Below are 27483 nucleotides of genomic sequence, written 5' to 3'. Positions count from 1 at the left end.
ACTGTCCGAGCGTAATCACCCTCCCCTTGTAAGAGAGGCAGCTTGCATCTGCGCAGTAGGCTGGGTAGCCAATCCCAGGAGTTCTTAATCCTTTAAGTCTAAGAGAAAATTGCTCAAAGAGGGGACTGTAATTACATCACACAGGAAGTTTTGTCCTGGGCCAGATTTGGAGCAGTTTTCTTTCTTTTTTAGACGGTTTGGGAGTAGGATGCCTATGTTCTTTTCTAAGTCAGTAACAGTATCTTACAAAATAAGAAAAAGTTCAGAAGAAAAGTACAACAGAAAAAGAAAGGAAGAAAGAAAAAAAATTTTTTTAAATATAAAGAGAATGAAAATAAATATGTAAATAAGAAAATTTCAGGATATGCCTTTTACAATGCATACTTGAGAGATATGTTTTAAGAATCCAGCAATTCTTTTAGTAATAAATCATATACTTTTAAAAAGTGAAATAAAACATTTGTAGTAACAAAAGTAATGCTCCAGTAAAGAGAAAAGAGCAAATAAATCACTTAAGAAACTACATTCAGAAAACTTTAGTGACTATTTGGCAAAAAGGAATCCAGTGCTATAGAGAAAATACCTTTTTGTGGTAGAAGGTGGGTTCTGCTGGCTATTGTATTATCTATACAGAAACACTGAGATACTTTAAATGAAATGTTGATATAGACATATTAAAATAGAATTTCCCCCAAATATCCAAAATGCAAGAAATAGTCCAATTCTTGGGTTGTCTTTCCATGGATTATTTCAGTTTATAAATATATGTTGGTAATCACAATAGCAATTAGTTCAAATACAGAATGGAAAGCCTTGTGTTCGTCAGGGATAGTATCTATATATATAAAAGCCTAAAATGCTAAGTGTCCATCTGGGTAATGATGTCATGTAGCAATGCCCAGCTTCCTCTCCCTAGAGACTAGCCTCCTTGCAGTTTCTTCAGCCCAGGAACATGACTTGCTTTATAGCCAGGTGGAAACATTTTACACTTTTACCAAATGTCTGTGAAGCATTTTCCCATGCCTCATCTCATTTGATCCTCACAGAAGTTCTGGAGTAGGTAAATAGGAGATTTGGTGGAATCCTATTTTCTTTTCATTAGCCAGAAAATGGAGATTTAGAAAGCTTAGAAACTTGACCTGACTGAAAAGAAGTAAGAAATGGTGGACCTTGAAAATGACTTCAGGTTTTCTCACTGCGCAGATTATAGTCAAACACTTTTGCAGTTAAATATTTTACCCTTTGTTCTCCCTGCATGATCTACAATAATAATCTGCTTCATGTTGATATTTACTGCTGTGTTGCTGACAATTACATGAAAGAGAAGTTGGGGTACTTCACTGGGCTGGAAAAAGTTTAGCTAAATCAGAAAGCAGGTCTAATTAAGCAAGTTTATCTTATATAATAAAAGGGTAATATGCAAATTGACCCTAACAGTGGAACAATCAGAATGACCACTCAATCAGTCACTATGAGATGCACTGACCACCTCTTGGTCCCTTTCCCCATCCGGCAGGCTCTGATTGCCCGATGATGAACAGGGAACCAGGGGTGGGTGGTGGGGGATGCGGGTGGCGCCAGGCCAAGGCCCCCACCCCACCAGTCACCCCACACACAGAGGGCAACCCATGGCAGGGGCAGGGCCTATGAGTGGGTGGGAAGGCTGACCTCTTGGTCCCTTCCTCTGGCCATCAGGCCCTGATCGCTCAATGGCAAACAGGGAACCGCAGGAGGGGCGTGGCAGCGGGGGCGGGGCTGGCTGTGGGCAGCTGGGGAAAATGGCCCTGATTGCAGGCCAGGCCTAGGGACCGTATCTGCGCACAGATTCCGTGCGCCTGGCCTCTAGTTCTATATCTATAAAAGGCTAAGTTGACTCGCATATGCGTGATCCATATAAAGCTCTTGCTGGCGCCAATTGCACACGTGTGTTTCCATCTGTCATTGTCAGTCGTGAATTTGGTTGACACTTCTATTATAGAGAAAGGGTGAATAGAGATATTAAAATATTTCTTCTAATTAATTTCCTTTCAATGTGCACGAATTTGTGCACTGGCCCACTAGTTTATTTATAACATTCTGAAGAATTGTTTTTAATAAAGAACAACCTGGGGTGGGGGCAGGCTAGAGGGGGTCAATGGGGAAAAAATGGGGACATATGTAATACTTTCAACAATAAAGATTAAAAATTTTTTTAAAAAAGATCAAACATTTGTTTGCCTACTGAGGTGGCGGCCTAGAGGCACCCACTGCCTTTTAAACCTGTTCTCATGGGTCCCCTTCTCCCGCTGGAGGAGGTTAGTGTCCTCGTGTCCTTCATGGTTGTGGTGACAGAGCCGTCCCTTTTGCAATTAAGTTTAATTCTCATGAACTTGCTCACAGTGAACAGTTCGGAATCTTAAACCATTCACAAGCAGAAGTGTCCCTCCCACGGGGTGGCGGCCATCCCACACTGTTAGGGAGAGACCACACAGGGGTTGGATGGGGCCCCAGGGAGACCAGGAGGGGATCCAGAACCCAGAGACACTGCTGGGGGAGGGTGAAGGGGAGGGGGGAAGTGGGAGGGGGGAAGGAGGGAGGAAAAGTTATGTATAGAAAACTAGAATTTCCGCTGACACCCATCCTAATTGTTATTTTCCAAACTAGGTTACGATGAAGATATTGGAAACCATGAAACAAACCCAGTAAAAGAAAAGAAAGGTAATTATATAATGTAGTGGGTTTTTTAAAAAATTAGAAACCTTTACATGAAAAAAGACCCCTAGGAGAAGAACTAAAACTGTTAATACCTGTGGGTGGGTATTTCCTCACCTCTCTTAATGACCCTGTCAGCGGATGATAAGTAAAATGGTTACTTTCTCCAAAGACATCTCTAGTGTCATTAATGGGAAAGTGACCTAAATTCCGGTAGGAGAGAACTGGGTTAGACTCAAAAAGGAACTTCCTAAATCAGAATAGACTAGTCAGTGAATAAGGTAGGAGAATCTCCTTTCTCTTGGAGAGTAGAAGAGGAGGTGAGGGTTTTTGTTTTATTTATTTTTTAATAGCATCAGTGCAAATCATCAGGTCGGACACCTTCAACTTATGTTATATGTCAATTCTGTCTCAGAGAAGCTGGGAGTGTTAAGGGGCTGGTAAAAAAAAGTGATGGTAAGGCATACAGTTATCTGTTGAGCTTTTAAAAAAATTTTTTTAAAATATATTTTTATTGATTTTTTTACAGAGAGAAAGGGAGAGGGATAGAGTTAGAAACAATGATGAGAGAGAAACATCGATCAGCTGCCTCCTGCACACTCCCCACTGGGGATGTGCCCGCAACCAAGGTACATGCCCTTGACCAGAATCGAACTTGGGACCCTTGAGTCTGCAGGCCGATGCTCTATCCACTGAGCCAAACCGGTTAGGGCAAGCTTTAAAATTTTTTAATATATTTTTATTGATTTTAGAGAGGAAATGAGAGGGAGAGAGAGATAGAAACATCAATGATGAGAGAGAATCATTGATCAGCTGCCTCCTGCACTCCCTACATGGGGGATCAAGCCCACAACCCAGGCATGTGCCCTGACCGGGAATCGAACCGTGACCTCCTGATTTATAGGTCAATGCTCAATCACTGAGCCACACCGGCTGGACTGTTGAGCTTTTACTAACCCTCCCACTGCAGAAACACCAGGGACCCAGGCAGGGCGTGCCAGATTAACACTGCCTCCCCTGCCTGAGATCTCTCTCCCACTTAGAATGGAGATAAACCTGTGCTGGCTTCCCCGCAAAATCCGGAATTCTTTAATCATTTGAATGGAAATCTCTAGTGCCGCCCGAGGCCCCTGAGGGGATTCTGTCTAACCGCAGGGTGCTGTGTTTCCTTTGGGCAGAGCCTCTGACCTTGGACGTGGAGTACACAGAAGTGGAAGTGAACTCCCTTGAGCCTCATGAAGGTAAACGCCATCACTCGAGTGATTCCCCACACCTTGCTCTCTCCTTGGGTGTAGACGCGCAGGGTAAGGTGGGCTGTGACCCAGGAACAAGAGGCTAGTAGCCCTCAGTCGCTCACAGTGGAGGTAGTCAGCAGACAGACCTGCTGAACATGCCTAAGGCAGGAGCAATGACCCCGCCCTGGCTTTGAGGTGTAACATTTCATCAGTTATTATTTAGCATACTACTAATAATGGATATGTTTTATTGAGCAATTTACTAAGTCCTAAGAAATGTGTTTTTTGAGACTTTTTGAGATCAGCCTCACTCCTGGGTCTTTGAGCTTTCTTCCAGAGGTACGCCCCCTGGCCCAAACCCAGCATCCTCCTTACAAAGTTGCTTGCAGACCGAGCTGTGTAAATGAAATGTTTGAAGGTAGTGAGTGGGTGCTTTGCTATTTAAAGGAACACTTGGGTAAAGGCTTTTGAAAGTACAGAATCCCTTCCTGTGTAAAGTAGGGGCTCTGGTTTTGGTTTTGGTTTTGGTTTTATGTGCCTGGTTCTCTCAGGGGCAGGCTGGCCTGGAGGTCCCTGGCTCTGTGCTGGGGAAACTGGCCAGGAGTGGGCCGGTGCCCAGCAAACACCAGAACATGCATCTCCGCTGCTGGGAAGCTCACAGGGCTATTGCCCCTCACTGTCGAGGCTGAGGCCAGGCAGTGTCCACTCAGCAGGCAGGCCTGGGGCTGTTTCCCAGGGCAAGCCTGCATAGGTTTAGCCAGAACCACATGATGATGGCGTGTCTCCTCACCTCTTCTCCAGGATCTGGGAGGCGTTTTGGGTTCCTTCCTGCTTTCCTCGCTTAGGTTCCCAATACATGTCAACAGGTGTGTGCAGAGAGCCTTCCAGGTAACGCTGTCCTATACAGCCCTAGGCTGTGAGCTGCATAACTGGGCACTGTTCCCATAGCCTGCAGTGAGAATGGTCCCTAGAGTTGGTGTGGCCCATCTGCACACCCCATTTCCAAGTCCAGACTGGACCTGGGAGGGGTGGGGGCCATGGCCGACCTGAAGTTCTCTTCTTTATTTCATTGTAAAATGATTCACTTGCTGAGTTAATAAATTCAGGGCCCATGATGCATCAGTAGCAAAGGTACCTCCCACGGAGGTAGAGCCTCTGAGGGAGCCAAGAAAACAAGGAACCAAAGAATAAATCATATCAGGTTATAGCAGGTGCTCAGAAGGAAGAGAAGGGGTACAATGAGAAGGCGTGAAAGGTGATGCCTATTCCAGCTTGTGTGGTCCCTGGAGGCCTGTTTGAGGGGTGGCATTTAAGCTGTAGCCTGAAGGGGCACAAAGAAGGTGGCCCCTCCCAGAGGAGGAAGGACCCAGGAAATGAGAAGGGCAGCATGGAGGTGGCCCAGAGTTTGGCTCACTTAAGGATCTGCAGAGAGAGGAGGCAGATGGAGCTGGGCGGACGGGATGGAGCCTCCAAGGTCCTCTTTGCATTCTAGTCTCAGCGGATTTGGAAGCCTTTAAGCAGGGAAGTGGCAGGTTCCAACTTCCTTCTTTAAAAGGCAATCCCTGTGGCTGGTGTAGAGGACGGATGTGACGGGGAACAAGAATGTTATCATTAGACAAGAGGGGATGAGCGTGGAGCCAAAGTGCTGGCAAATGGATGGATTCCAGATATATTCTAGAGAAAGATCACAACACTGGATGAAAAATTTCACAGCCAGGATGGGGGAGACAAAATTCCTTCATGGATGGCCGTGATGCCTGAGATTGGAAGGAAGGTGCTCGTGGTGACCACTGGTTCAGTTGGGTTAAATTCCAGGTGCCCAAGAGGAGGCAGCACAGGGGTCTCCTGCTCAGAACTGAGTCTGGGTGGGCTGTGGCAGATGGGACCGTTAGGGGGCTCCCGGCAGCCTTCCCTGGTCCATCCTGAGCCCTTCCATCACTGGGCATCCTGGGGCTCAGTCCGTGAGTAGAAGCTTACTTCCTCTTCAGGGGACTTGGGCTATAGAAGAAAGGAGGATTATAACAAGAGGGCAGGGCTGCCCAAAGATTTTGATTGTGTTTGGAAACACACACACACACCCATCTTCTTGACCCTCCATACCCCACTGAGTGCCCAAGCAGATAATGGTACTACCTCCAGAGGGCCAGGCCCTGCCTTTACTCTGCTTCTGGCCCATAGGAGGAGGGGCACTGGAGGAGGTAGAATTAAGGGCTCTGCCTGATGCCCAGGAAGCCTTGTATGTAAGGCCCTGAAGGAGGAAGAAGGAAGCAGGGTTTGGAGAAGGGTTCCTTTGGGAATGTTTCCATGTTAGTTAGTAGTGTCTGGTTTAATTTGCTTGAAGGGGTGGGAGGTGTTGAAGAGAAGCGAAGTATTAGGACAGGTGAGGCAGGGCGCCTTCCTTGCCAAGCTGTGCACCTACAGGGTTGCAACCACCCAAGTGGTCACCTTTTCCCAATTTGCACAAAGGTGCTGTGGGGTTCTGGAGGCCTCAGTAGAGCTAGAATGGGGGTCAAGGGTGGAAATGGAGAGTTTCTAGAGGATTCACGTTGCGGTGTTTGGACCCAGCATCTTTGGCAGCCCAGAGTAGGGCTGTGTGGCGGGGGCGGGGGGGCAGGCCTGGCTTATGCTGCTGCCCCCTGGCTTTCTCTTGGGGAGTTACCAAGCCAGGAAAGGACTTTGTGGATGCAAGGCCAGTGATGAGTAAACTTGACCTGGTCTTGGCCAGCCCAGTTCCCTGTCTTCAAGGCCCCCCTCCTCCCCAGTTGGGGTGGAGGAGGGGAAGGGGGCACTGGGTCCACTTCTAACCCTGGCTGGCAGCTGACCAGCTGTCCCTTGAGGGTGGAGGAGGGGCAGGAAGGAACTCGGTAAACCCCGGTTTGCTGCCTGTTTGCTCTGAGCCTAATTGCTGGGAAAACCCCATGAGGTTGAAGCCATCTCTTTCTCTGTTAACAGAGAAAAACAAGCCAAAATAAAGCCCCATCTGGAAATCCCTCTGACAGCGGAGACAAACAGCCTGCTGGCTGGTTTAGTCATTAGCGGGCAGCTGCTGGCAGCAGCGAGGGGAGGGGAGTGATGAGCTGCAAGCTCCCGCCCACCACTGAGCTGGGCAGAACCAGGAGGGCACAGGAGAAACCACTGGGGCACCAAGAAGAGGCAGCTACCCTGCTGCCCAGGTGGGCAAGCCATTAGGAGGTGAAAGGGAGTTGAGTGTGGCTCTTCGGGTCCAGAGGGTGATAGTGTCCCCAAGGTAACCAGAGAGACCACCCCATGCACCTGGGGCAGTGGAGTTCACAGGGTGTCCAGGGCCCCAGGCTTGGCCGCCAGGGCCCCCTGCCCCTCCTCCACTTCCATGGGGGGCTGGGTCAGAGGATGAGCTGGCAGCGACCTGGTGCACCCAGACACAGGGTCCTACAGCGCTGTTTGCACACCCATCACCCCGCAGCCTGCAGCTCCTGAAAGCTGGTCCAGTTCACCGTTTCCTCTTCTGTGGTGCCGGCACACAGGAGCTGTTAGATCACACTGAGCGAGGGACTGGCCAGGCCTGACGTTGAGCAGAGAGTCCCCTAGGGATGTGGTGGACCCCTGGAGCTTCCCTTTACACCCCCAAATCTGTGTCACGGGGAGAGTGGCGTGGGCCTCTCTGCTGTCCTCTTAGGGGGGTACCTGGTATCTCAGCCGCTCTACTGAGTTCCCGCTCCCGTTCCCTGCCACAGGGGAGTCTCCTTTTTCACGGCCCTAGCAACCCCAAGTGCCCCCAGTTCAGCCATGGGGATCTGAACCACCCCCCAGGCTGTCTCTGGCATTCGGGTCCTGCCACAGAACCCTTGCCATTCAGTGTGGAATGAATGACCGGGATTTTAATCCTAAAACAAAAAACCTCAGGGATTGGGCTGACTGCCAAGACCTTCCTGAAGGCCCTGGGTTTGAGATAGAGGCACTTACAGGGGTGTTGACTGGTGCCTTCACTGTCACATCAAACCTTTACAGGTGCCTCCAGGTAGCCATGCAGGTGCTGGGGTTGGAAGGTCACAAGACCTCAGGCGCTGCCCTGGAGGGGCTCTGGGGCCATGAGGGGAGGCAGTCGTGGGGACAAAGAATGTCAGCGTGTAGTGGGCAAGTGTCCCCAGAGTGCTGTGAGGCACAGGGGCCTCTGTAACTGCCTGGGCACAGGAAGGGGTGAATGTGTGAGGGAGTATATAGGTGTGTGAGGGTGTGTGCTCTGAGTATAGGAGCAAAACTTGTCCTGGGGCTTAGAGGATGAGGAGGAATAGAGCAAAGAGAAAGGGCCATGCGGGTAGTGGAGGAATTTGTGCAGAATCAGGGGCAAGAGAGGGGGGTGTCCCTGGAACAGGGTGAGTTGAGAGTATCTTGGTGCAGTTAGAGTCCATGGGCATGCCCAGGCCATCTGCCACTGAGGAAGGAAACATCTACATGGCACTGGCTGTGGCAGCAGGAAGGGCTCACCCTGTTGGGGGCTCCATTTCCCCATGTGCAGAGCGAGAGTGCTGGCCACATGGCATCAGATGCCTTTCTACAATGAGGCTTCCTGGTGCTTGTGCAGGTGAAAGGAGCCAGGGAAGCAGCTGGGTTCCATCCTGTTTCCTCAGGGTTTGTGGGTGTGTATGTGAGTGTACGCACGGGTGTTCAGGCCTGTATGTGCATACTGTGTGTACATACTATATGTGTGTGGACAATGCGTGTAGATGCACTAGGCGTGTGTGTACATGTGTGTATATACAGGCAGTGCATATACATAAACAGATGGCCGAATGGGTGCTCTTGGTCTCCCAAACCCTTGCATCTCCTCTGGGTAGAATCCACACCTGGGGTGGCCCATCTTGCCTGCTGTTTCAAAAGAGCCCAGATCAGAGGATCTCAACCCAGTCTCACACTAGGACCCCCTGGCAGCGCTTAAAAAAAATAGCCAAAGCCAGGGCCCACCCCAGACAAATGCAAACAGCAGCTGCAGGGAGGCCCAGGTATGGGCCTGTGAAATGGAGCAGCCCAGCTGCCTAGATTTGTAAATGGTCTCCGTCCCAGCTAATCCGTAGGCACAGATGACACTCAGGCTGTAACCTGGACCTCAGGCAATTGGGAAGCTGTAGCCAAGCCTCCTGGGACACAGTGAAGCTGGACACAGGGACACAGGGACACAGGGACAGGGAAACAGGGAGGAGGCCCCCGAGCTGGAGGCTGCAGGCCTCTCCGGTCCAGGGTTCCCAAGGTGACCTATTAACCTCATACTTCCAGCTGAGTGACACTGGTTAGACCAGGTCTTCTAAAGCTGGGAAGTGGCCCGGGCTTAGTGGTGAGGGGGTCTGCAGGCGCTCCTGAAGATGGCATTCGTGGGCTCGGGTAGCGGGGTGCAGCCTTGCCTGGGAAGCCTCAGATATTTTCCTGCTTCAGTAGTGGGCCAACCTGGTTCTCAGAGGCAGCTATTGACCTGTGCCTGGTCCCTTTCCAGGTCTGGGAAGGAAAGGCACGGAGACAGTGTACAGTGAGATCCGGAAAGCTAACCCCGGTGAGTGAGGGGCCCTGACCCCCAGCCTGGTGGGCACTGCCCCCAGCATCATCCATGAGGTCCTGGGAGTGGGCAGACAAAAGAGGGAGCAAAGGACGTCAAGAAGGGGTGCCACCTCTTACACAGAGTTGACTCTCACCAGGCAAACAGGCGTCCGGCTGCTGGGCTTGTTGGACAGGCGTGGGTGCTGGCGCCATTGTGTGCTCACAGGACACTCGGCAGAGCTCTTCTGTGACCCCGAGAAGCAGGGTGGGTGCCAGGCAGTGAGCCTCACCTGCTCCCCATGGGGGCCTGGTGCAGAGCCCCCGCTCCCCCAAGAAGGTCTTAGAGTCGGCACTTTGCTTTGAAGATGGTCAGTGGCTTCAGCCTTCCTGGGAGCATGCGGACCTCGGGGGAGGGAGTCGGATCTGCTCCATTCCCTTAGCCTGCCCTAGACCCACTTCCACTCCCACCTCCCCGCTTGCAGGTGAAGAGCTTCCCCCAGACCGAGCGCAGTGCCTGGCAGGCATGGAACCGGGATGCTCCCAACCATCTCATTTTTTTGTATAATTATTGCATTCCATTCTGCAGAAATGAAATCTACAGAGATTACTTTTAAGTTCTGAAAATAAATTGCAACGTAAAAAGCATAAGCATCCTGGGGGAGACAGTTGCTAGAGGGATATCTTCCTTTGAACAACAGACCTCTATTTAAATGAATTCTTTGGGAGGGAATTCTTAAAAAGGGCTGGGAGACTCGGTAAAGCCCGGCTAATGCAAGTGTGGTCCACAGGCCAGAAGCAGCCATGGTCCCGGGCTCAGCCCGACCCACAGAACCACAGTCGCCAGAATCTGAACTCTAACATGTTCCCAGATGTTTCTGATGCTGACAACATTTGAGAAGACAGGTAACTGTCTTACCTGAAGAGCCTACTTTTTCTCTGAAATATAGGAATCACTCCTTAAGTAATTTTTTTTTAACGCTATTTCGTGGCTGGAGCAGAAACTCAGCCCCTTGTGGGACTCAGCACTAAATAATTTTTGAAAACCATTTGCTGGGGAATTTTTGGCTTAAGTATCTGATTTTGCATTTTCAATATATTCAGAGCTAGTAAAATGTAAATTTGGAAATAAACAGGCTTTCTCTGTTCTTCTCTCTGTTCGTCCATGTAATAGAAAGAAAGCTAAAGGTCAGGTAGGGTTCAAGGTTGGTCCTGTTTAGTAACTGCAAAAATGTCTCTCCTGCTTTTCTCATGGTCCCAGACATGGTTCCCTTGCAGTTGCTTTGGTTCTGCAAAAGCTCACATTTATTGAGCTTTTGTGCCAAGTGGTCTAGGTTACATGATCTCTTTCAATCCTCACAATAAACCCCATTTTACAGATGAGGATACTGAGGTATGGAGAGGTTAGAATACTTGCCCGTGGTCACACAGCAAGCTAGTCCCTGAGAACTGGTCCACCCCAGAGCCAGGCTCCATGTTCCTGATTCCTGAGCGGCACTGTCTTTGGAAGGGAAGCCGGTAGGCGGGCAGGCTGCAGGGATAAGGCCTTGGGGTCTGTAGTCACCTAAGGCTATCCCTGGAGGCCCCTTCCAGCTGAGGAAGGCCACGCCCAGTGTGGATTCCCAAGGGTTGTTGTTAGGGGCCCTGCTGAAAAAAGACAGATTAAGGAGAGAAAAACAAGCAGGTGATAAGTGACTTGGTGGAGGGATTAAAATCTGTTGTTTATTTGGCATGTTAACCAAGAATAAAAAATTCATAGAGAAGTGACAAAACAAAGGAAAAGGGGTTCCAGGTAGAGAGCTGTGGGAAGGTAAATATATGGGGGATCCCATTGGGGCGTCGGGCTTATTTGTGAACGTCCACCTCGGCACCAGCTTTTCCGAGTCTTCGTGGCCATAAAACTTCCTGGGGCAGGGGGTTCGTGGCAGTTCTTAGGTCTCAGAAGTTTCTGCTTTTACTCCGATAAGAGAAGCTCCCAGACGGCTTCTTTCTGCAGCCGTTGATTCTCTGCTTCCAGCTCAAAATCACTGCTGTGCCAAAGTAGCGTATCTGGGGGAGGTGTACTCTGGTTTCCTGCATCTGCATTGAGGCAGCTGCTCAAATGGGCTCTCTCGGGGTCCCCAGGCTGGTTCTAGATGCCGGAGTCCTCAGTGCCAGGCTGTTGGAATGTGACTGCTCCCTCTGGCCTTGGGATGGAATGGATCACAGGCACCCAGCCCTGTAGGGAGGGATTCAAGACAGTGAAGGGCCCTGTTGTGTTGGGAGTCATCAACCTCTCCTTCCTCTTACCAGCTGTGTGACTTTGACCCTTTGACTAAGATGCCTAACTTCTTTGAGGCTCAGTTTCTCCCCCTGTTAAGTGGAGATGGAATTCAGTGAGAAAGGGGGATGAGACAGGGTCAGGGGAGATGGTGCTAATTACCCACCCCACACATGCAGTCAGTGTATTATCTCTACCCTAGAGTGAGCATTCAGTCTGTTTTAGCTGGAAAAAACAAGAGGAACTGGAACCCCAGTGCCCAGGGTGAGACCAAAGCCATCTCCCGACTCCCAGGCCAGGGAGCTCCTGTCTGGGCCACCAGGGGTCAGTTGGGCTTGTTTCCCGTCCTGGAAGCCAAGGCACGTCCTGTTTCTCAGCAGTTTCCCGCTCGGCTGCTGCATAAAGAGGCCTTGGTTGATTCCTCTTTTCTTTTTCTTTCTCTTCCTCTTACTGTCAGACGCTCACTGTTATTTCTCCTGCTCTGCAGAGGAGGAAATGGGCCCGGCGGTAAATAACTCGTCCTGGTGCCCAGGCCAGCAGTGGCCGAGCAGGGACTCAAAGCCAGGGAGCTGGCTGCAGAGCCTTCACACATCCTCTCTGTGTTGCCAAACCGATTGACTGTGAGCTTCTACATTTTCCCACTTTTTTGTTTGTTTGGTTGGTTTCCACATTATCATCAGCTTAATCAGAGGATTGCACTCTCTCTAATTCAGGAGCTAAGGGTAACAGCCTGGTCTGGTCTGGTCTGGGTGACTCTGAGTGAGCCATGGAACCCCGCTGGACCTCGGTCTCTGTGAAATGAGGGGCCTGGGCTCGGATGTAGGACAGGGCTCTCCAGGTTTGTTTAAACACAGGTGGTTTGGCACCACCTCCTGCATTTCCCACTCAGTAGGTCTGGAGTGGGGCTGAGAATAGGCATTTCCAACCAATTCCCACAGCCGCTGCTGCTGCTGCTGGTCTGGGGACCACACTTTTAGAACCGTTTTCTAGATCAGGGGTGGGGAACATCCAGCTCGAGAAATCATTGGGTCTGGCCCTGCCAAGGCATTGGGGTGAGTTGATTAAATGTTGGACCAAACACAGCAGGCTAATGTTTAAGTTGATAATTTTGTATGGCCTGAGAATGATGTTATAAATATCCAGATAGCCCTTTGGCAGAAAAAAGGTTCCCCACCCCTGCTCTCGATGCTTTGAGTTCCCTTCTGATTGTGTCACTCTGAGTTCTGCTCTGCTTCTTGCGTGAAGGGGTAGGGTCTTTCTACCCTCATTGATCCTGGAGGGATGGCTCAGGGTGGACAGCAGAGATGTGTGTGTGTGTGTGTGTGTGTGTGTGTGTGTGTGTGTGTGTGTGTGTTCCACAATAAAACAAAGGCCCTGGTGGGGGAGGGTCTCTGGATAGGTCAGTGAGCAGGCTGAGGGCAGAGCTGAGTCTTTCTGACCTTTCCTTCTTAATTTTTTATTCTTCCCCACCTTAATTCCTCAGTTCCCCAGCGTCTTCCAACGGGCAGCACTTCAGGACTGGCTATTTCGGGAACTGGCTCACAGGGCGTAGTTCTGGCTCTTAAACCCCATTTTTCCCTGAGTGGTACAAAAGCAAACTGCTCTTCTAGATAAGCCAAAGGGCACCGGGCAGGCCTGCCTCCAAGGAGCAGCCCCAGGGCAGGGCTCTGGGTAGGACCTGGCTGAGAAGCGTAAGGATCTCGTAGGCTGTGGGAGGCACGGGTCTTTGTGACCTTGGCTCTAGTCTCCAAGCTCAGCTTTATTTATTTGTTTATTTACTTAGAAATATGTTTTTATTGGTTTTTAGAGAGAGGGAAAGAGAGAGGGAGAGATAGAAACATTGATGTGAAAGGAGCATCACTGATCGGTTGCCTCCTGCCCGCCCCCGACTGGGGATGGAGCCCACCACCTGAGCACGTGCCCTGACCGGAATTGAACTGGTGGCCTCTTGGTGCATGGTTGATACTCCATCCACTGAGCCACAATGGCTGGCCTTTTATTTATTTATTTTAACTGTGGTACAGTATGCCTCACACTTGCCATTTTAATCACTTTTAAGTGTACATTTCAGGGCCATTAGATCCATTCACAATATTGGACAACATCACCACCATCCATCTCCACAAGTCTTTCATCTTCCCAAACTGAAACTTCCTCCCCACTGAACAAAGCCCCCTTCTCTCCTCAGCCCCAACAACAAGCAGGCTACTCTGTGTCTGTGAATGTGACTAAGCTCCGCCTGTTCATCTGTCAAAGGAGGTGGTTGAAAGCATGATCTTAAGTTGCCTTTCAGTTATGACATTCAGAGAGTCTCGGTCTATGCCTCAGTCAGTCTGGAAGCATCCATCCCCCTGAACATGTTGGTGAGGAGGGAGTCATCAGTCACTTCTACGAGTCACTTAACCCTTTATCCACCCTTGACTCCAAGACCACCTAGGTATTGGCCTTTAAGCCCGAGTTTCCCCTTCAAGTCTGAATTAAGTCAGGGATCTCAGGGGCCCAGTTACTGGGTTTCCACTGCATTCACATTGGCCGGAGTCCTGCTTGGATGGTTCTTTGTACTGTGAACCTGATGGAGAACATCCTACATAGGAGATGGAGACCTGGGGTTTGGTCTCAACTCTGCCCTTCGCACAGTGGTTCTCAACCTTGGGTGCACATTAGAATCACCTGGGAATCTTTTTAAAATCCTGATTTCTGTTTCTTTGTTATTAATGTTGTGGCCCCACGCCATAATAAAGAAACAATTTCCGGAGGATTAGGCCCAGAAATCAGGATTTTAAAAAGATTCCCAGGTGATTCTAATGCGCAGCCAAGATTGAGAACCACTGCCTTAGCAGGTTATATGACTTGACCCCTCATTTCTCCCCCTGCCCCCAGTGGTAGTTTTCTCATTAATTCTCAACAAAATGCCCCTGACCCATGCAGAATTGCTGTAAACACCTCCGTGTCCCTCAGGAGCGTATGTGGCCCTAAGGTGGATAAGGAAGGGCTGTGGTGGGCAGGTGGGTTCTTTAAAATTAGGAGGAGGAGGCCCCAGCCAGGTGGTTCAGTTGGTTGGAGCATCCTTCCATACACCAAAAAGTTTGCAGGTTCGATTTCCAGTCAGGGCACATATCCAGGTTGTGGGTTTGATACCTGCTTGGGGCATGGATGGTAGGCAACTGATCTCTCTATCACTCTCTCTATCTCTCTCTCTCCCTCTCCCTCTCCCTCCCTCCCTCCCTCCCTCCCTCCCTCCCTTCTTCCTTCCCTCTTCCTTTTCCTCTCTCTAAAAATCAATAAACAAGTCCTTGGGTGATGATTAAAAAGCACAGTAATAATAAAATAAATGAAATGGGGAGGAGGGGGACATCTCTTCCAACTCCATGTCTCCCACTGAGTCATGGCCATGGCCATGCAAGTCTGCTATTCTGTCTACTCAGCGCCTACCATATGTTGACATATGGTTAATCTGACATCTTGTCCCAGCAATTACTCTTAGTCTATGGCAAGGAAACCTCTTGGTCTTTGGTCTTCTCCCCTTTCCAATTGTAAGATGATAGAAGCATCGAACAGACCATCCAACCTCAGAGGGAAGGCAGGGGAGGCGTGGTGGTGAGAGATCAACCAAAGGATTTGTATGCATGCATATAAGTATAACCCATGGACACAGACAGTAGAGGGATAAGGGCATGTGTGTGTGTTTTTTTTGGGGGGGTGCGGGGGGGAGGGTGTGGGAAGGACCAGGGAGAGATCAATGGGGGGGGGGGGAGGAAACATATGTAATCAACACTAATCAACACTAATAAAAGAGAAAAATGGTAATTGGCGTACGAGCTACCCTTTTCATTGGCTAATCAGGGCTATATGCAAATTAACTGCCAACTAAGATTGGCAGTTAACTGCCAACAAGATGGCGGTTAATTTGCATATGTAGGCACAATGCAGGGAGGCGAAAGGGAAAGCAGGAAGAAGCCCCCTGCCACTGACAGTGATCGGAAACCCAAGGGGGAGCTAAGAGCTGGGGGGCAGGACAAAGGCGGCCCTGGGGCCGCCTTTGCCCTGCCCCCCAGCCATGATCGGAGAATCAGGCGCCTTTTCCGCCCTGGCCAGTGATAGCAGGAAGTAGGGGTGGAGCCAGGGATGGGAGCTGGGCATGGTCAAAGCTGGCAGTCCCAGGAGCTAGGGGTCCCTTGCCTGGGCCTAAAGTGAAGCCCACGATTGCGGGGCCACTGCAGCTGCGGGTCCCTGCTGCCCGGGCCGGACGCCTCAGCCAGAGGCATTAGGCCTGGGCAGGGGTGGAGCCTGCAACTGCGGGGAGCTGGGGGTCCCCTGCCCAGGCCTGACACCTCTGCCGGAGGCCTCAGGCCTGGTCAAGGGGCCGATCCGGTGATTGGTGATCGGAGGGTGATGAGGGTCAACTCCTCTGGCCAGAGGCATCAGGCCTGGGTGGGGGGCGGAGCCGGGGATTGGGGAGATATGATGGTCCCCTTGCCCAGGCCTGAAGCCTGGGTCAGAGGCGTAAGGCTTGGGCAGGGGGTGGAGCAAGTGATCAGAGGGAGATGGGGGTCCCCTGCCCAGGCATGATTCCTGGGCCAGAGGCCTCAGGCCTGGGCGGGGGCCAGAGCCAGTGATCGGGGGGAGATGGGGGTCCCCTGTCCAAGCCTGACACCTCTGTCGGAGGCGTCAGGCCTGGGCAAGGGGCTGATCCTGCGATTGGAGGGTGATGGGGGTCAATGCCTGAGGGCTCCCAGTATGTGAGAGGGGGCAGGCTGGGCTGAGGGACACTCCCCCCCACACACACCCAGTGCACGAATTTCGTGCACCGGGCCTCTAGTACTTTAAATAATAAAGAATTAAATTAAAGGGAAAAAAAAGATGATTTGTTACCACATGTTAGGGAAGGAAGGAGAGGGGTGCCCAGAACTAGAAAAATCATATCAGAAAGAAACCAAATTGAGAGCTTTTGTGTCTCTGTAATCTTCTGTTTCTTAGGGAAATGGAGAAAATGCTGATAATGCCTCATGGTTTAGATCTGCAAGCTTAGCACTTGAGATTTCCCAAAGTTCTTGTTCCCTTTTCACTTCTTTGCAAATCTGAGTCAGCAGTAGCCGCTCTAGTTATGGCTGATGATTAGGCTGAAGCAGTGATGTAGTGGTCTGAAGAGGTGAGCGGTTAGAGAAAGTAGTCGAGGTTACAGTGTGGTGCCTCTCTCCTAACACGTAAGCAGACCCGATCTACTCCCGTCCCGTGGCTGAGGACTTCCTGCAGGGTAATTGGTTACTCCCCTGAGCTCTGTGAGTTAGATAGCGGTGTCTTCCCGGGGCTTGTTCCTAGCTCTGGTGCCCTGGGTTACAAGGTGACCTGGAGTCAACCCCTACCTCATACCCACCACTTCTCTGTCACCGACTTCCTCCTCTCTGTCTGGTCCTGGCTAAGCCAAGGAATGATTTTTCTTTCTCTCTCCTATTCTCCTAGAGAAATGATGGCTGTGTAGGGAGCCTCTCTGTAAACGCATGGCGGTCCATGGCTCTCAGCAGCTCCCTCGGCCTGGCTGAGCCACGATCGTGTGAACTGTATTTCTGGCCAGGAAAGTTTACCGCTGATTCGGCACATTTTATTGGGCTCCAGCTAATTCTGAAAATACTTTATAAAGTGGCTCGCAGGTTATCCAAAGCAAAACCCATTAGCCTATGTCTACACTGGATTTTGAAACAGAAGGGTAAAGTGGTTTATTACAATTAGCAACACGGTCAAGTTCTTCCCTGTGAAAGAACTCCAGTCTGAGTGAGATTTCCAGCGCTTCGAGCAGTGGTTCTCAATGTAGGCGACATTTGGCCATATCTGGAGACATTTTTGGTTGCCATAACCTGGGGGGAGGGGGATGCTACAGCCTGTAGTGAGTGGAGGCCTGGATGCTGCTGGACACCTCCCAGGGCACAGGACAAGTCCCCAATCAAAGACTGCTCCAGACCAGGATGCTGAGAGTGCCAATGTTAAGAAACCCGGCTTATGCCCTGACCGGTTTGGCTCACTGGATAGAGCGTTGCCTGGGGACTGAAGGGTCCCAGGTTCGATTCCGGTCAAGGGCATGTACCTTGGTTGCGGGCACACACCCAGTGGGGGTGTGCAGGAGGCAGCTGATCGATGCTTCTCTCTCATCGATGTTTCTGACTCTCTATCCCTCTCCCTTCCTCTCTGTAAAAAATCAATAAAATATATTAAAAAAAGAAAAGGAAAGAAAAGGAAAGGAAAGGAGAGGAGAGGAGAGGAGAGGAGAGGAGAGGAGAGGAGAGGAGAGGAGAGGAGAGGAGAGGAGAGAAAAGAAAAGAAAAGAAAAGAAACCTGGCTTAGAGGAATCCACCTCCCGAGAGCTTCCAACCGCAGAGCTGGTTTTCCTCTCTAGGTGCCCTGTGCCCACCTTGGGAGGTGTCTTGGGCACGTCCCCCTGACAACTCCAGGCCCTGAGAAAAGATGCCCAGTCCCGCTCCAGACACTACCCTAGCCTTTTGGGTCAGACAGAGCCCGCCTTCCTGCCTGAGTATCTGCTCACTCAGCCTCCACCTTCTGCTTCCCTTTGCCTGGGATTCAGACTAGCAGATGTTTCTCAAGGGGGAGACACCCAGTAAGCCAGGAGTAGCTGGCCATTTAGAAAATAGAACAGAGGGCTTCTGTGCCATGTCCCTCTGGGAGGGCGAGAGGAGCACGAGGGCCAGTCCCCACCCCCCCCTGCGAGGCCCAGAGTAGCCCAGGCTTGACTTCGAGAGGGTAAAAACATACTCGGGCGGGGGAGCAGGGGGGAAGGATACTGCTCTCCAGATTCTATTTTTGTTGTGGTTCCTCTATTACAAAAACAAAAACAAAACAAACAAAAAAAACAACCCCACAGAAACTTGTGTACAGAAACTTGGTGTATATCAGCAGACTCAAATGTTAGCATTTTGTGCTCAGATTGCTTTAGGAAACACGGACTGAGGCTTTCTCCCTAGTTCGTCTCATTCCAGAGCCTTTGGGGCTTTGGGGGAGCAGGAAGCATGGGGTCCTTTGGATCCTCCCAGGTCAGATTTGGGGTGGGGGTGGGGTGCTGCCCGCCTCACTCAATGTGTGGAAGTTTACACAATGGCTCAGCTTCGCGGTCGGGCTGATTCATCCATTTGGCCATTGCCGCCTGCCTCTGTCCCGGCCAGGACAGAAGGGGCCCCTTAGGAACTGCTGGCCCTGTTCCTTCTGGAGGGGACACACAATGGAGCTGTGATAAGACAGGGCTCGTGGGGGAAGTGGAGTTGTGGAAACAGGATATTTCTAAATTAGAGAAAGAAACAGAAGGGTGTAACAGGTGGGCCCCAAGACTTAGGAGGGACCAGGTTTGAGCTTGGGCAGCTGGTAGAAACTGAGGTCCTTTGGAGAGCTCCCACCAGTAAGACTGGGGACTTGAGGAGGGGTTATGGCCTTCCTGCCTTCACCCCACAGCCATCAAGAATGGCGACCACCCCCAGTTCGAATCTACATCTCCTCTCGGGGTCTTCCTCAGATAACAAGAGGTCCCTGTGGCTTCTCCGTCTTTATGCCTATGTCTACAGTCTCTAGGAATCAGTGGGTCACTGACTATTCACAAACTCTGCTATTAGTGGGGGCCTGGTCTTGCCCAGTGGGGCAAATCATACCCCTTTCTTGCTTCTTGCAGTGAAAACTAACTCTAACTAATGCAGTCAGGGACAATTCAGCCCCCTGTTCTCATTGATTTTTCTTTTAATATATTTTTTTACATTGATTTCAGAGAGAGGAAGGGTGAGGGAGAGAGAAACATCAATGATGAGAATCAATGATCAGCTGCCTCCTGCATGCCCCACACTAGGGATCGAGACCGCAACCTGGGTGTGTGCTCTGACCAGGAATTGAACCGTGACCTCCTGGTTCATAGGTCAATGCTCAACCACTGAGCACACTGGCTGGTCTCATTGGCTTTTCTTACCCCTACTCTCTTCCTGACATTTGGCCAGGGCCATTTTCATCACTGAAGCCTGGCAGGGCCAGCTAGTCCCAGCATGCACTCTGGCAAGAAGACAGTGTGGTCTCCGGACAGTTGAAACGAGTCTCCTCGTTTCAGGGATGTGGCAGGGACAGGGATGTGGCAGTCCTGCCCTTCAGACCAGCACTTGGGCCACACATGCCAAGCATGTCAGCAATGTTTATACTTTCTGCTCCATTGATTCCACTTCCAGGAATGGACAGGCTAGTAAGGCATATGAAAATAGCTTTATTCCCAAAGAAGATACTGGCAGCATTATTTAAAATAGCAGAAACTTGGAAAGAACCTAAATTAGTAAAGTAAGGAACTGGATAAGTAAATAAACATCCATCAAATGATTATTATGCAGCTACTAACAATGTTTAAGAAGGTACCAGAAAATGTTTACAAAATCATGCAATGTGAAAAAGATAGGCTATAAAATGGCAGGTGCTGTATAATTATAACTCCAAAAGCCTACTGGTAGCAGAAAAGATGAAAAGTGTCAATAGGGTTCAAAGAGTAGAACTGGAGATACTTTTATCTGTTATTTTCTATGGTTTTCAGCTTTGTTCCTAAAATAATAGGTGGTACTAATTTTTTTAAAAAACTGTTTAAAATGTCAAGTGAGCCTTGGCCAGTGTGGCTCAGTTGTTGAGGTTGAGCGTTGTCCCATGCAACGAGGGGTTGCTGGTTTGATTCCCAATCAGGACACAGGCATGAGTTGCAGGTTCAATCCCCAGTAAGGGGCATGCAGGAGGCAGCCAATTAATGTTTCTCTCCCTCTCTCTCTCTCTGAAATCAACACACACATATATATGTCATTTAAATATCAAATAAGCTGGCCAGGGGCATTCTATGCTTGTCACATAGAGCTACAGGGCCCAGGGGAAGCTGTCTGGGCAAAAGAACCATAAACTTGGGAACCCAGTAAGCTTGTGGGTCTGGCATCTGCTGCATCATCTCCCCCTTTCCCTTCTGGGATCAGCCCCTGAGATGTTGGGGTGGGAGGACCCAAACACGCTCTCTTTGCATTGCTCACTTCCCTGTTACCCTTTGTTTTACAGATTTCATGGAAAACAGATATTCTGTAAGTATACATTTTATATGCATCATTTAAAAAAAATAATCCACCCAGATTCTGCATTCCCACTGATTATACCCATGTACTGGCCTCGTCTGTTTCAGACCAGGAGCCCTGGGCCCATGGATATTGGGTTATTAGACCAGCCAGCTTTGCTGGGCCAGTTGTGATGTCAAATATTCTCTCCCACTGTTTGCATCATTGCATCTCAGCCCAGCACTTGGGCCACACATGCCCGGAGTGTCACATATGAAGGGAGACCCTGGAAACGCCCTCCCAGAGAACTGGGAATCTAGGGCACTTAGCTCCAAACAAGCCATGTTCATATTTCCTGCTAGCCCAGGGCCCAGGCTTGGGAGGAAGGCGTGCAGAAGTCCAAGTTCAAATGTCGCAAAGACCCATCTCCCCCTGTCGTCCTACTCCCAGCCTTTTTATGAGCCATGCAGCGGTGCAGCAGTGAAGGGCAGCTTGCATCTTCAGAGATGAAGAATTTGCCCCACTAACCTGTTTCTTTGAGGTCTGGGAAGAACTTGCAGCAAGACTGCTGGTAGCCCTTCCAATGGGCCCCTGGCTTCCTTTCTTTGCCTGGGTCTTCCTTCTTATAAAACAGAGAAGTCATTATGCCTTTGACAGACGGGAAGCGCTGACATTCTTATTGTGGAGGAAAGCTATCAGTTTAAAGACAAAAGGAATGGATGAATGTCTTTTTCTAACCTAACCCCCCCCCCCCCAAGACTTCTGAGATCAGAGACTTTAAAAATATATATTTTATTGATTTCAGAGAGGAAGGGAGAGGGACAGAGAGAGATAGAAACATCAATGATGAGAGGGAATCATTGATCGGCTGCCTCCTACACACCCCCCACCGGGGATTGAACCCACAACCCGGGCATGTGCCCTGACCGTGACCTCATGGTTCATAGGTCAACACTCAACCAGTGAGCCAGCGGCCGGGCTGAAATCAGGGACTATTACATGGGAAGGGCAGGGAGCCCAACTGATATGTGAGAAAACCGAGACCCAAATTGGCAAAACAGCTTGCCCAGGGTTACCCAGCTAGTTCATAGCAGAGCCAGGACTGGAATTTAAGTGTCCCGGCTCCCTCCTCCCCCAGCCAGTCCATGACACAAGACTCCCTCCAAAAAGTGATGTCACTGTCCCAGCCATCATGGCCTGGAAAGAGTGGAAGGTGAGACCGTTGTTCCATGGGCAGTGTGGGACCCAGATAAGGAGACGCTGCTGTAAACATGGCTGTGTCCACCCAAGGCAGGTCCAGCAGACCTGCAGGACCGACTTATTTACTTTGTCTTCAATCCAAATGGTCTCTCTGGACAGAGGCTCCAAGGTCCAGGACAGACAGAACTTTCCCTTTCCCCAGAAGCTGGCCCGTGAGCCCAGAAATCTGCTCCCAGGATGCTCCCGAGAGCCCACCCCGGGCTGGTTCTGCTCTCCAAAATACTCAAGTCTTTTGGTGGGAGAGCAGGGGTTCCCAGCCGTTGGAAGGAATTTTGAATCTTTAAGTGAAAGCATTTTGTTTATAAGAGAAGCAGGTATAGTTTCCCTAATATTCAGCTGGTGGGTGAGGATTAGGAGAAAATTAATTGAATTGCCCAGCAGGGAAATGGGAGGGGATTTCCTTCCTGAAATCAAACCTGGCAATCATTCCCAGTTGTTTAATGGCCGGTGCTTCTGAAAACATATTGGAGGAAATATCTTAACAATGAGATAGCCACTCAGCCAAATACCAATTTAGTATTGTTTGACTTACTTCAATGGCACACTCTGACTTCATTTTCCTCTGCCATTTTTGCCTTGTTTATAAATTGTATTTGTGGCGGAGGGAGGCAGACAGATAACGTGGAAGAGAACACCCAGTCCTTAAGCGAAAGGGGGAACTGGGCCTGCGTGGGTCTGGGGATCTTGGAAAGAACCTTGCCTTCTTACTGAAGAAAGGCAACTCCCATTTGCAACTCACCTCCTCCCTCCTGGGAGCCAGCAGGCAGCGAGGCTGCAGTGGGCACTGCCCAGGAGTTGGGATCAGGAGCCTGGAGTGTGAGATCCAGTTCTCCAGACATCTTTTGGGTGATCCTGTCTTCCTCAAGCTTCCTGATCTGTAAAATGGAGATGATGACAACAACACAAACAATAATTACCTACTAGGAGTTTCTTCAGGGTTAAATGAGAAACATGTGCAAGGTGCCATGCAAACTATCATTTAAAAGCTAGTTTATGATCTATTTTGAAGTTCTTTTCATCAAACGCTGTGGCGGTTTGGGTGTGGATGTGGGAACTTCACCTGGCCTTGAGATGCCCCGTCACAGAGGGGAACAAGGCACCTGCTTACCCAAGGCACAGGATTCAACCAAAGCCAGGCTTTGACATAGGATCAGAGACCCCCATTAAAATTGGACTTTTCTTCCTTATTAGCCACTTATCAGCCATGTCACTGTGGGCAGATTTCTCAGGGCCTCAGTTTTCTCATCTGTAAGTTGTAAGTTTTAAAGCCCCCTCCCCCGGTTGTTGCAGAATTAAATGAGCACCTAGCAGACCTGGTTTATTGGAAATGCTCATAAGGGGCACAGTCTAGAAGCAGGAAGTAGAGATCCCCTCGGGGTGTTTGAAGCAAAATGACCTTTGGCCAGAAAGCAGGGCGATTTCGTCTCTGTCTGTGCGTGGCTGACGGCTGGCTCTGATTTAAGCACAGGCCTTAGGTGTGAGCGTGTTCACCTTTACTTCAAAATCCCCAGGCGCAGCGGACTGTGGCCCAGCCCTTCCTGTCTGTGGGGCTGGTCTGACAGCAGCTGCCCAAGTGCTGGTTTCCCTCGGAGGAGAGCAGAGGTGGCTGGGGAGGGACTTGGTCTGGGCCCTGCAAAAAGGCTGGACCAGGGTCAGCCTCCGGTGGAGGAGGAAATGGGGCGGGGGTAGCTGCCAAGGCTGGCGGGCCTCCAGCCCCTGGGCCAGCACAGCTCTCTTGGCCCGCCCGCCAGGGTCTCTCCTGGCAGAGGAGGAGGCAGAGCCTTGGGCTTCCAGCTGAAGCCCCTCAGACCTTCATCCTGCTCCACCTCTGAACTCCTACCGTTTGTTAGGACCTCTTCCACCTTCTAGTTCACAGCAGGGTTGCTTGTCAAGAATTCCAGGATATAAAATTGGGGGTGGGGTGGGGGGAGCGTGTCAGGTTCTTGCATCCTCAGCATAGAGAACTGCCTGGGTAAGATAGGGGTCTAGTCACTGATGAGGGTGGGGTTGGGAGGTGACATAAATACCATATGAAGCAGTTAGAGAACACTACAAGAAGGCATATGGAATGCCTTTTTTTTATTGTTATAAAACATACACAACATAAAATTTACCATTTTAACCACTAAATATTTTTATTGATTGATTGATTTTAGAGTGAGAGAGAAAATGGAAAGAGAGAGAGAGAGAGAGAGAGAGAGAGAGAGAGAGAGAAACATTGATTTGTTGTTCCACTTACTTACGCATTCATTGGTTGATTCTTGTATGTGCCCTGACCAGGATCAAGCCTGCAGTCTTGGTGTATCGGGACAACGCTCTAACCAACTGAGCTTCCTGGCCCATTTTAACCATTTTTAAGTGTACAGTTTAGTGACGTTGTTGTCCAACCATCACCACCGTCCACCCACAGGACTTTTTCATCATCCCAAACCAAAACTCTGTACCCCTTTAACAACACTCACCCCCTTGTCCCCTAGCCCTTGGCAACCACTAATCTACTCTGTCTCTCTAAATTTGAATACTCTGGGAACCTCATAGAGGTGGAATCATACAACATTTGTTCCTTTGTGTCTGCCCTAGTTCACTTAGCCTAGCATTTTCAAGGTGGATCCATGTTGAAATCTATCAGAATTTCATTCCTTTTTAAGGCAGAATCATATAATTTGAAAACATTCAAGGTTGGTCATCAGTGTTCATTCCTTCACTTTTTAAATTAAAACACAGACCTAGAGAAGGTCCATCTTATGTTAGAGGCAGGGCTGGAGCAAGAAGACAGGTCTCTCTTGACTTCACTAGTCTTCCTCTGTGGGTAAATGTAGCACCCAGGAGACGTAGTGCTGGGCGCGCAGTGGGTGCTGGAGGGAGTTGGTTGGTAGTCTGCTGTGCCACAGGCACATGGGCAGTCGAGGCTGCAAGCCCTCCAGAGCAGGCATGAAGCGAGGGGGAAACGAGTGTGGGCGGTGCCGGCAGAAGACAGCCTTGCTTTGGAGTTCCTTTAAGAAGCGCCGTCTGCATTTTGGCATGCCCGTCTTCGGTCCTGAAGGGTGTGACCATACCTTGTCTTGTGTCTTGTCACTGCAGAGAACGGAAGGCTCCCTTGATGGCACTTAGGACTGCGAGAGCGGACACTCGTCCCCGGAAGGACATCCGCATTCTAAGAAGAGCAGACGATTCCCGATGCCAAGAGCTCTGTGCACTTATTTCTGAACCTGCCCTGCTCCCACTGAACAAAGCAATTCCTCAGGCCAAGCCACCAGTCCTTAGAGCCATCTTGCTGCCTTGATGTTGTGGGTAGAGAGATACAGCGGGGCTGGCTAATTCCCCCGGCCCACCTCCCCCCCAGGCGGAGCATCCTGGGGCATGGAGAGCAGCAGAGGGAGGTTCAGAGTCCGCAGGCCATTGGAATATTTTGAAACTTGAATATTTTGTCTTGTACAGAGATAAAGAACTTTTCCAAGTACCTTCATACACGGAAACCTGGTTTGTTTTTCTGGTTTGATTTATTTTTTATTTTTTATTTTATTTTTTTTGTAGTGGATCACTTCTAGCAAATGGCCTGGCTTAGGGGCTAGTGTTTCTCTCTTTGTCTTCGGTCCTTCGAAGGCCTGTAGTTCTGGGTAGTCCTTGCTCCTTGGACGTGCATAGCACTGACCGGACAGCGGCACCTTGTCCCTCTGCAACCTTGCCCGACACAAATGGGAAAACAACGCTGCTTGGAAGCAATCCCATTGATATGTCAACTTGAAGACAAGGTTCACCCCAGGCAATGCACAAAACAGAAAATGAAGCTGGACAGCACAGATGTTCTTAAGCTGTTTTTCTGTATCCTTTCTTTTCCTCTCCCATGCTGAAGGCTGAGCAACAGGAAGATGGTTGCCTACAGCAAATATTATTTTTAATAGAAGAATGAAATGCATATTTTTCTTACTAATTTTTTTTTATTTATTCCTTGCTAAAGAAATGGTCTCCTGAGGTCTTACGATGTTTCCGATGGTGTCTTGAGTGGGTGAGTGAGAGGCTGCAGCCCTCTCCAGTGGAATTTCACTAGCGAGCACACCAAACCGAGACCGCTCCCTCCAGCTGCCTCAGTGACACAGCTGCAGGCACTCTGGCGGGTGTTGTATTCAATAAACTTGATCTTTATTCTTCAAAGACCTGTGAAATGTCATCTTCTGAGAGGCCGTATGCATAAAGGATATCTGTAGTGCTCAAGGACTCCGCAGGCCTGCTGAAGTCACAGAGAGAACCAACAGGTCCCATCAGCAGAGGCCAAGGGCCTCTGTGCCTCACTGAAGTCAGGGCCGGGGGGCAGCCAGTCTCAAACACTGAGTCATTAATATCCATTGGCTGGGGCTTCGGTGTCTGCTGCCCAACTGAAGGCTCTGAGACCGTCCGTGGCAGACGGCGTTGACAGATTGGACAAAAACCAACCAAACCTCCCCAAACCCAGGATGCCCAGTTAAATTTGAATTTCACATAAATGAATGATCGAGTATAAGTATGTCCCATGTCATGTTTGGTACGTATTTATACTATAAAAGTATTCATCGACCTGAACTTTGCATTTAACTAGGATCCAATATTTTGTCTGGCAACCCTACTGGTAAAGCGCCCTCCCACCCCTTGGGGTCCACGTTCCTCAGCGGCCTCAGACCTCGCGACCCCCCGGCCGGGTCCCAGTCAGAGCACCACCCCACGGGCTGAAGGCAGAGGGAGATCTGAGCGAGTCCTGGCTCTGCTAGAGTCCAGCCGCAGAAACTTGAACTTCAGAGCTTCAGATTCTTTATCTCTAAAATGAGATTAAACAAATGGTTCATAACACTGACAGGGTTTAGACGCCTTTGAAAATACGATGAAAGCTATCGAGGCACAAAGCTGTACCACACACCAAGTTGTGTCCCAAAAATGTTACACCATTTCCCAGTTTTCAGGGCCATGGACTCAGGGCGGAAGCAAAGGATTAGATGATTTCTAACAACCTGGCCAGAGCCCCGGTATCACTCCGTCAGTCCCGTTGCTGCTACCAGAGCAGGGCCATTGCTGGGGGAGCTGGGAAGACTCTCTTACTGCTTATGACTTATTTATGGAGCATAAGTGGGTTTTTAATTATTTACCCCCACTGTCTATGTCTCTAAGGAAACCACACACGCAGGGATCCTTCATAGTCGGTTTCAGGACTAAGGATTTCTCTAAATCCAGGACCCTGGCTCACTGTCCCACCCGGATGGCATAACAAAGCATCTTAGTCCAAGCTCATCACTGAGCAAGTGTCCAGGCACCGGCTCCTTGAGAGGCCTTTTTTCTCCGCGGTTGAACGTGTTGGTTAGAGCGCCCCCTTGTGTACTCACATTATAACAAGTCATTACAAGGCTTGAAACGCTCCATAGCAACTGCATGGTGGAATTTTCTCCCTCCTCCCAGGAGCCCTAAGAGGTCAGCCACCCATTTCATGAGCCTACCCCGAGCGCCCCATCAGGGTTAACTG

General features: G+C 49.9%; 1 protein-coding gene across 11 annotated transcripts in view; it reads left to right on the top strand.

The window, feature by feature from the left end:
* PECAM1 (platelet and endothelial cell adhesion molecule 1) overlaps positions 1 to 26150 on the top strand; it is a 59404-nt gene extending 33254 nt beyond the window's left edge. For 4 of the 11 annotated variants that reach the window (XM_059669965.1, XM_059669974.1, XM_059669971.1 and 1 more), the window contains 6 exons: positions 2644 to 2697; positions 3870 to 3932; positions 9391 to 9447; positions 10220 to 10334; positions 20746 to 20768; positions 25080 to 26150. In XM_059669965.1, coding sequence (XP_059525948.1) covers positions 2644 to 2697; positions 3870 to 3932; positions 9391 to 9447; positions 10220 to 10326 — 281 coding nt within the window. In that variant the 3' untranslated portion in view covers positions 10327 to 10334; positions 20746 to 20768; positions 25080 to 26150. Of the gene's footprint in view, positions 1 to 2643; positions 2698 to 3869; positions 3933 to 9390; positions 9448 to 10219; positions 10335 to 13171; positions 13327 to 20745; positions 20769 to 25079 lie in introns of those variants that run through there. The other 7 variants (XM_059669969.1, XM_059669966.1, XM_059669968.1 and 4 more) reach the window with 7 other exon arrangements.
* The last annotated feature ends 1333 nt before the right edge of the window (positions 26151 to 27483 follow it).

Source organism: Myotis daubentonii, chromosome 16 (genome assembly GCF_963259705.1).
Source record: "Myotis daubentonii chromosome 16, mMyoDau2.1, whole genome shotgun sequence".
In the NCBI taxonomy this organism is placed as follows: Eukaryota; Metazoa; Chordata; class Mammalia; order Chiroptera; family Vespertilionidae; genus Myotis; species Myotis daubentonii.
This window is presented reverse-complemented; position numbering and strand designations above follow the sequence as displayed.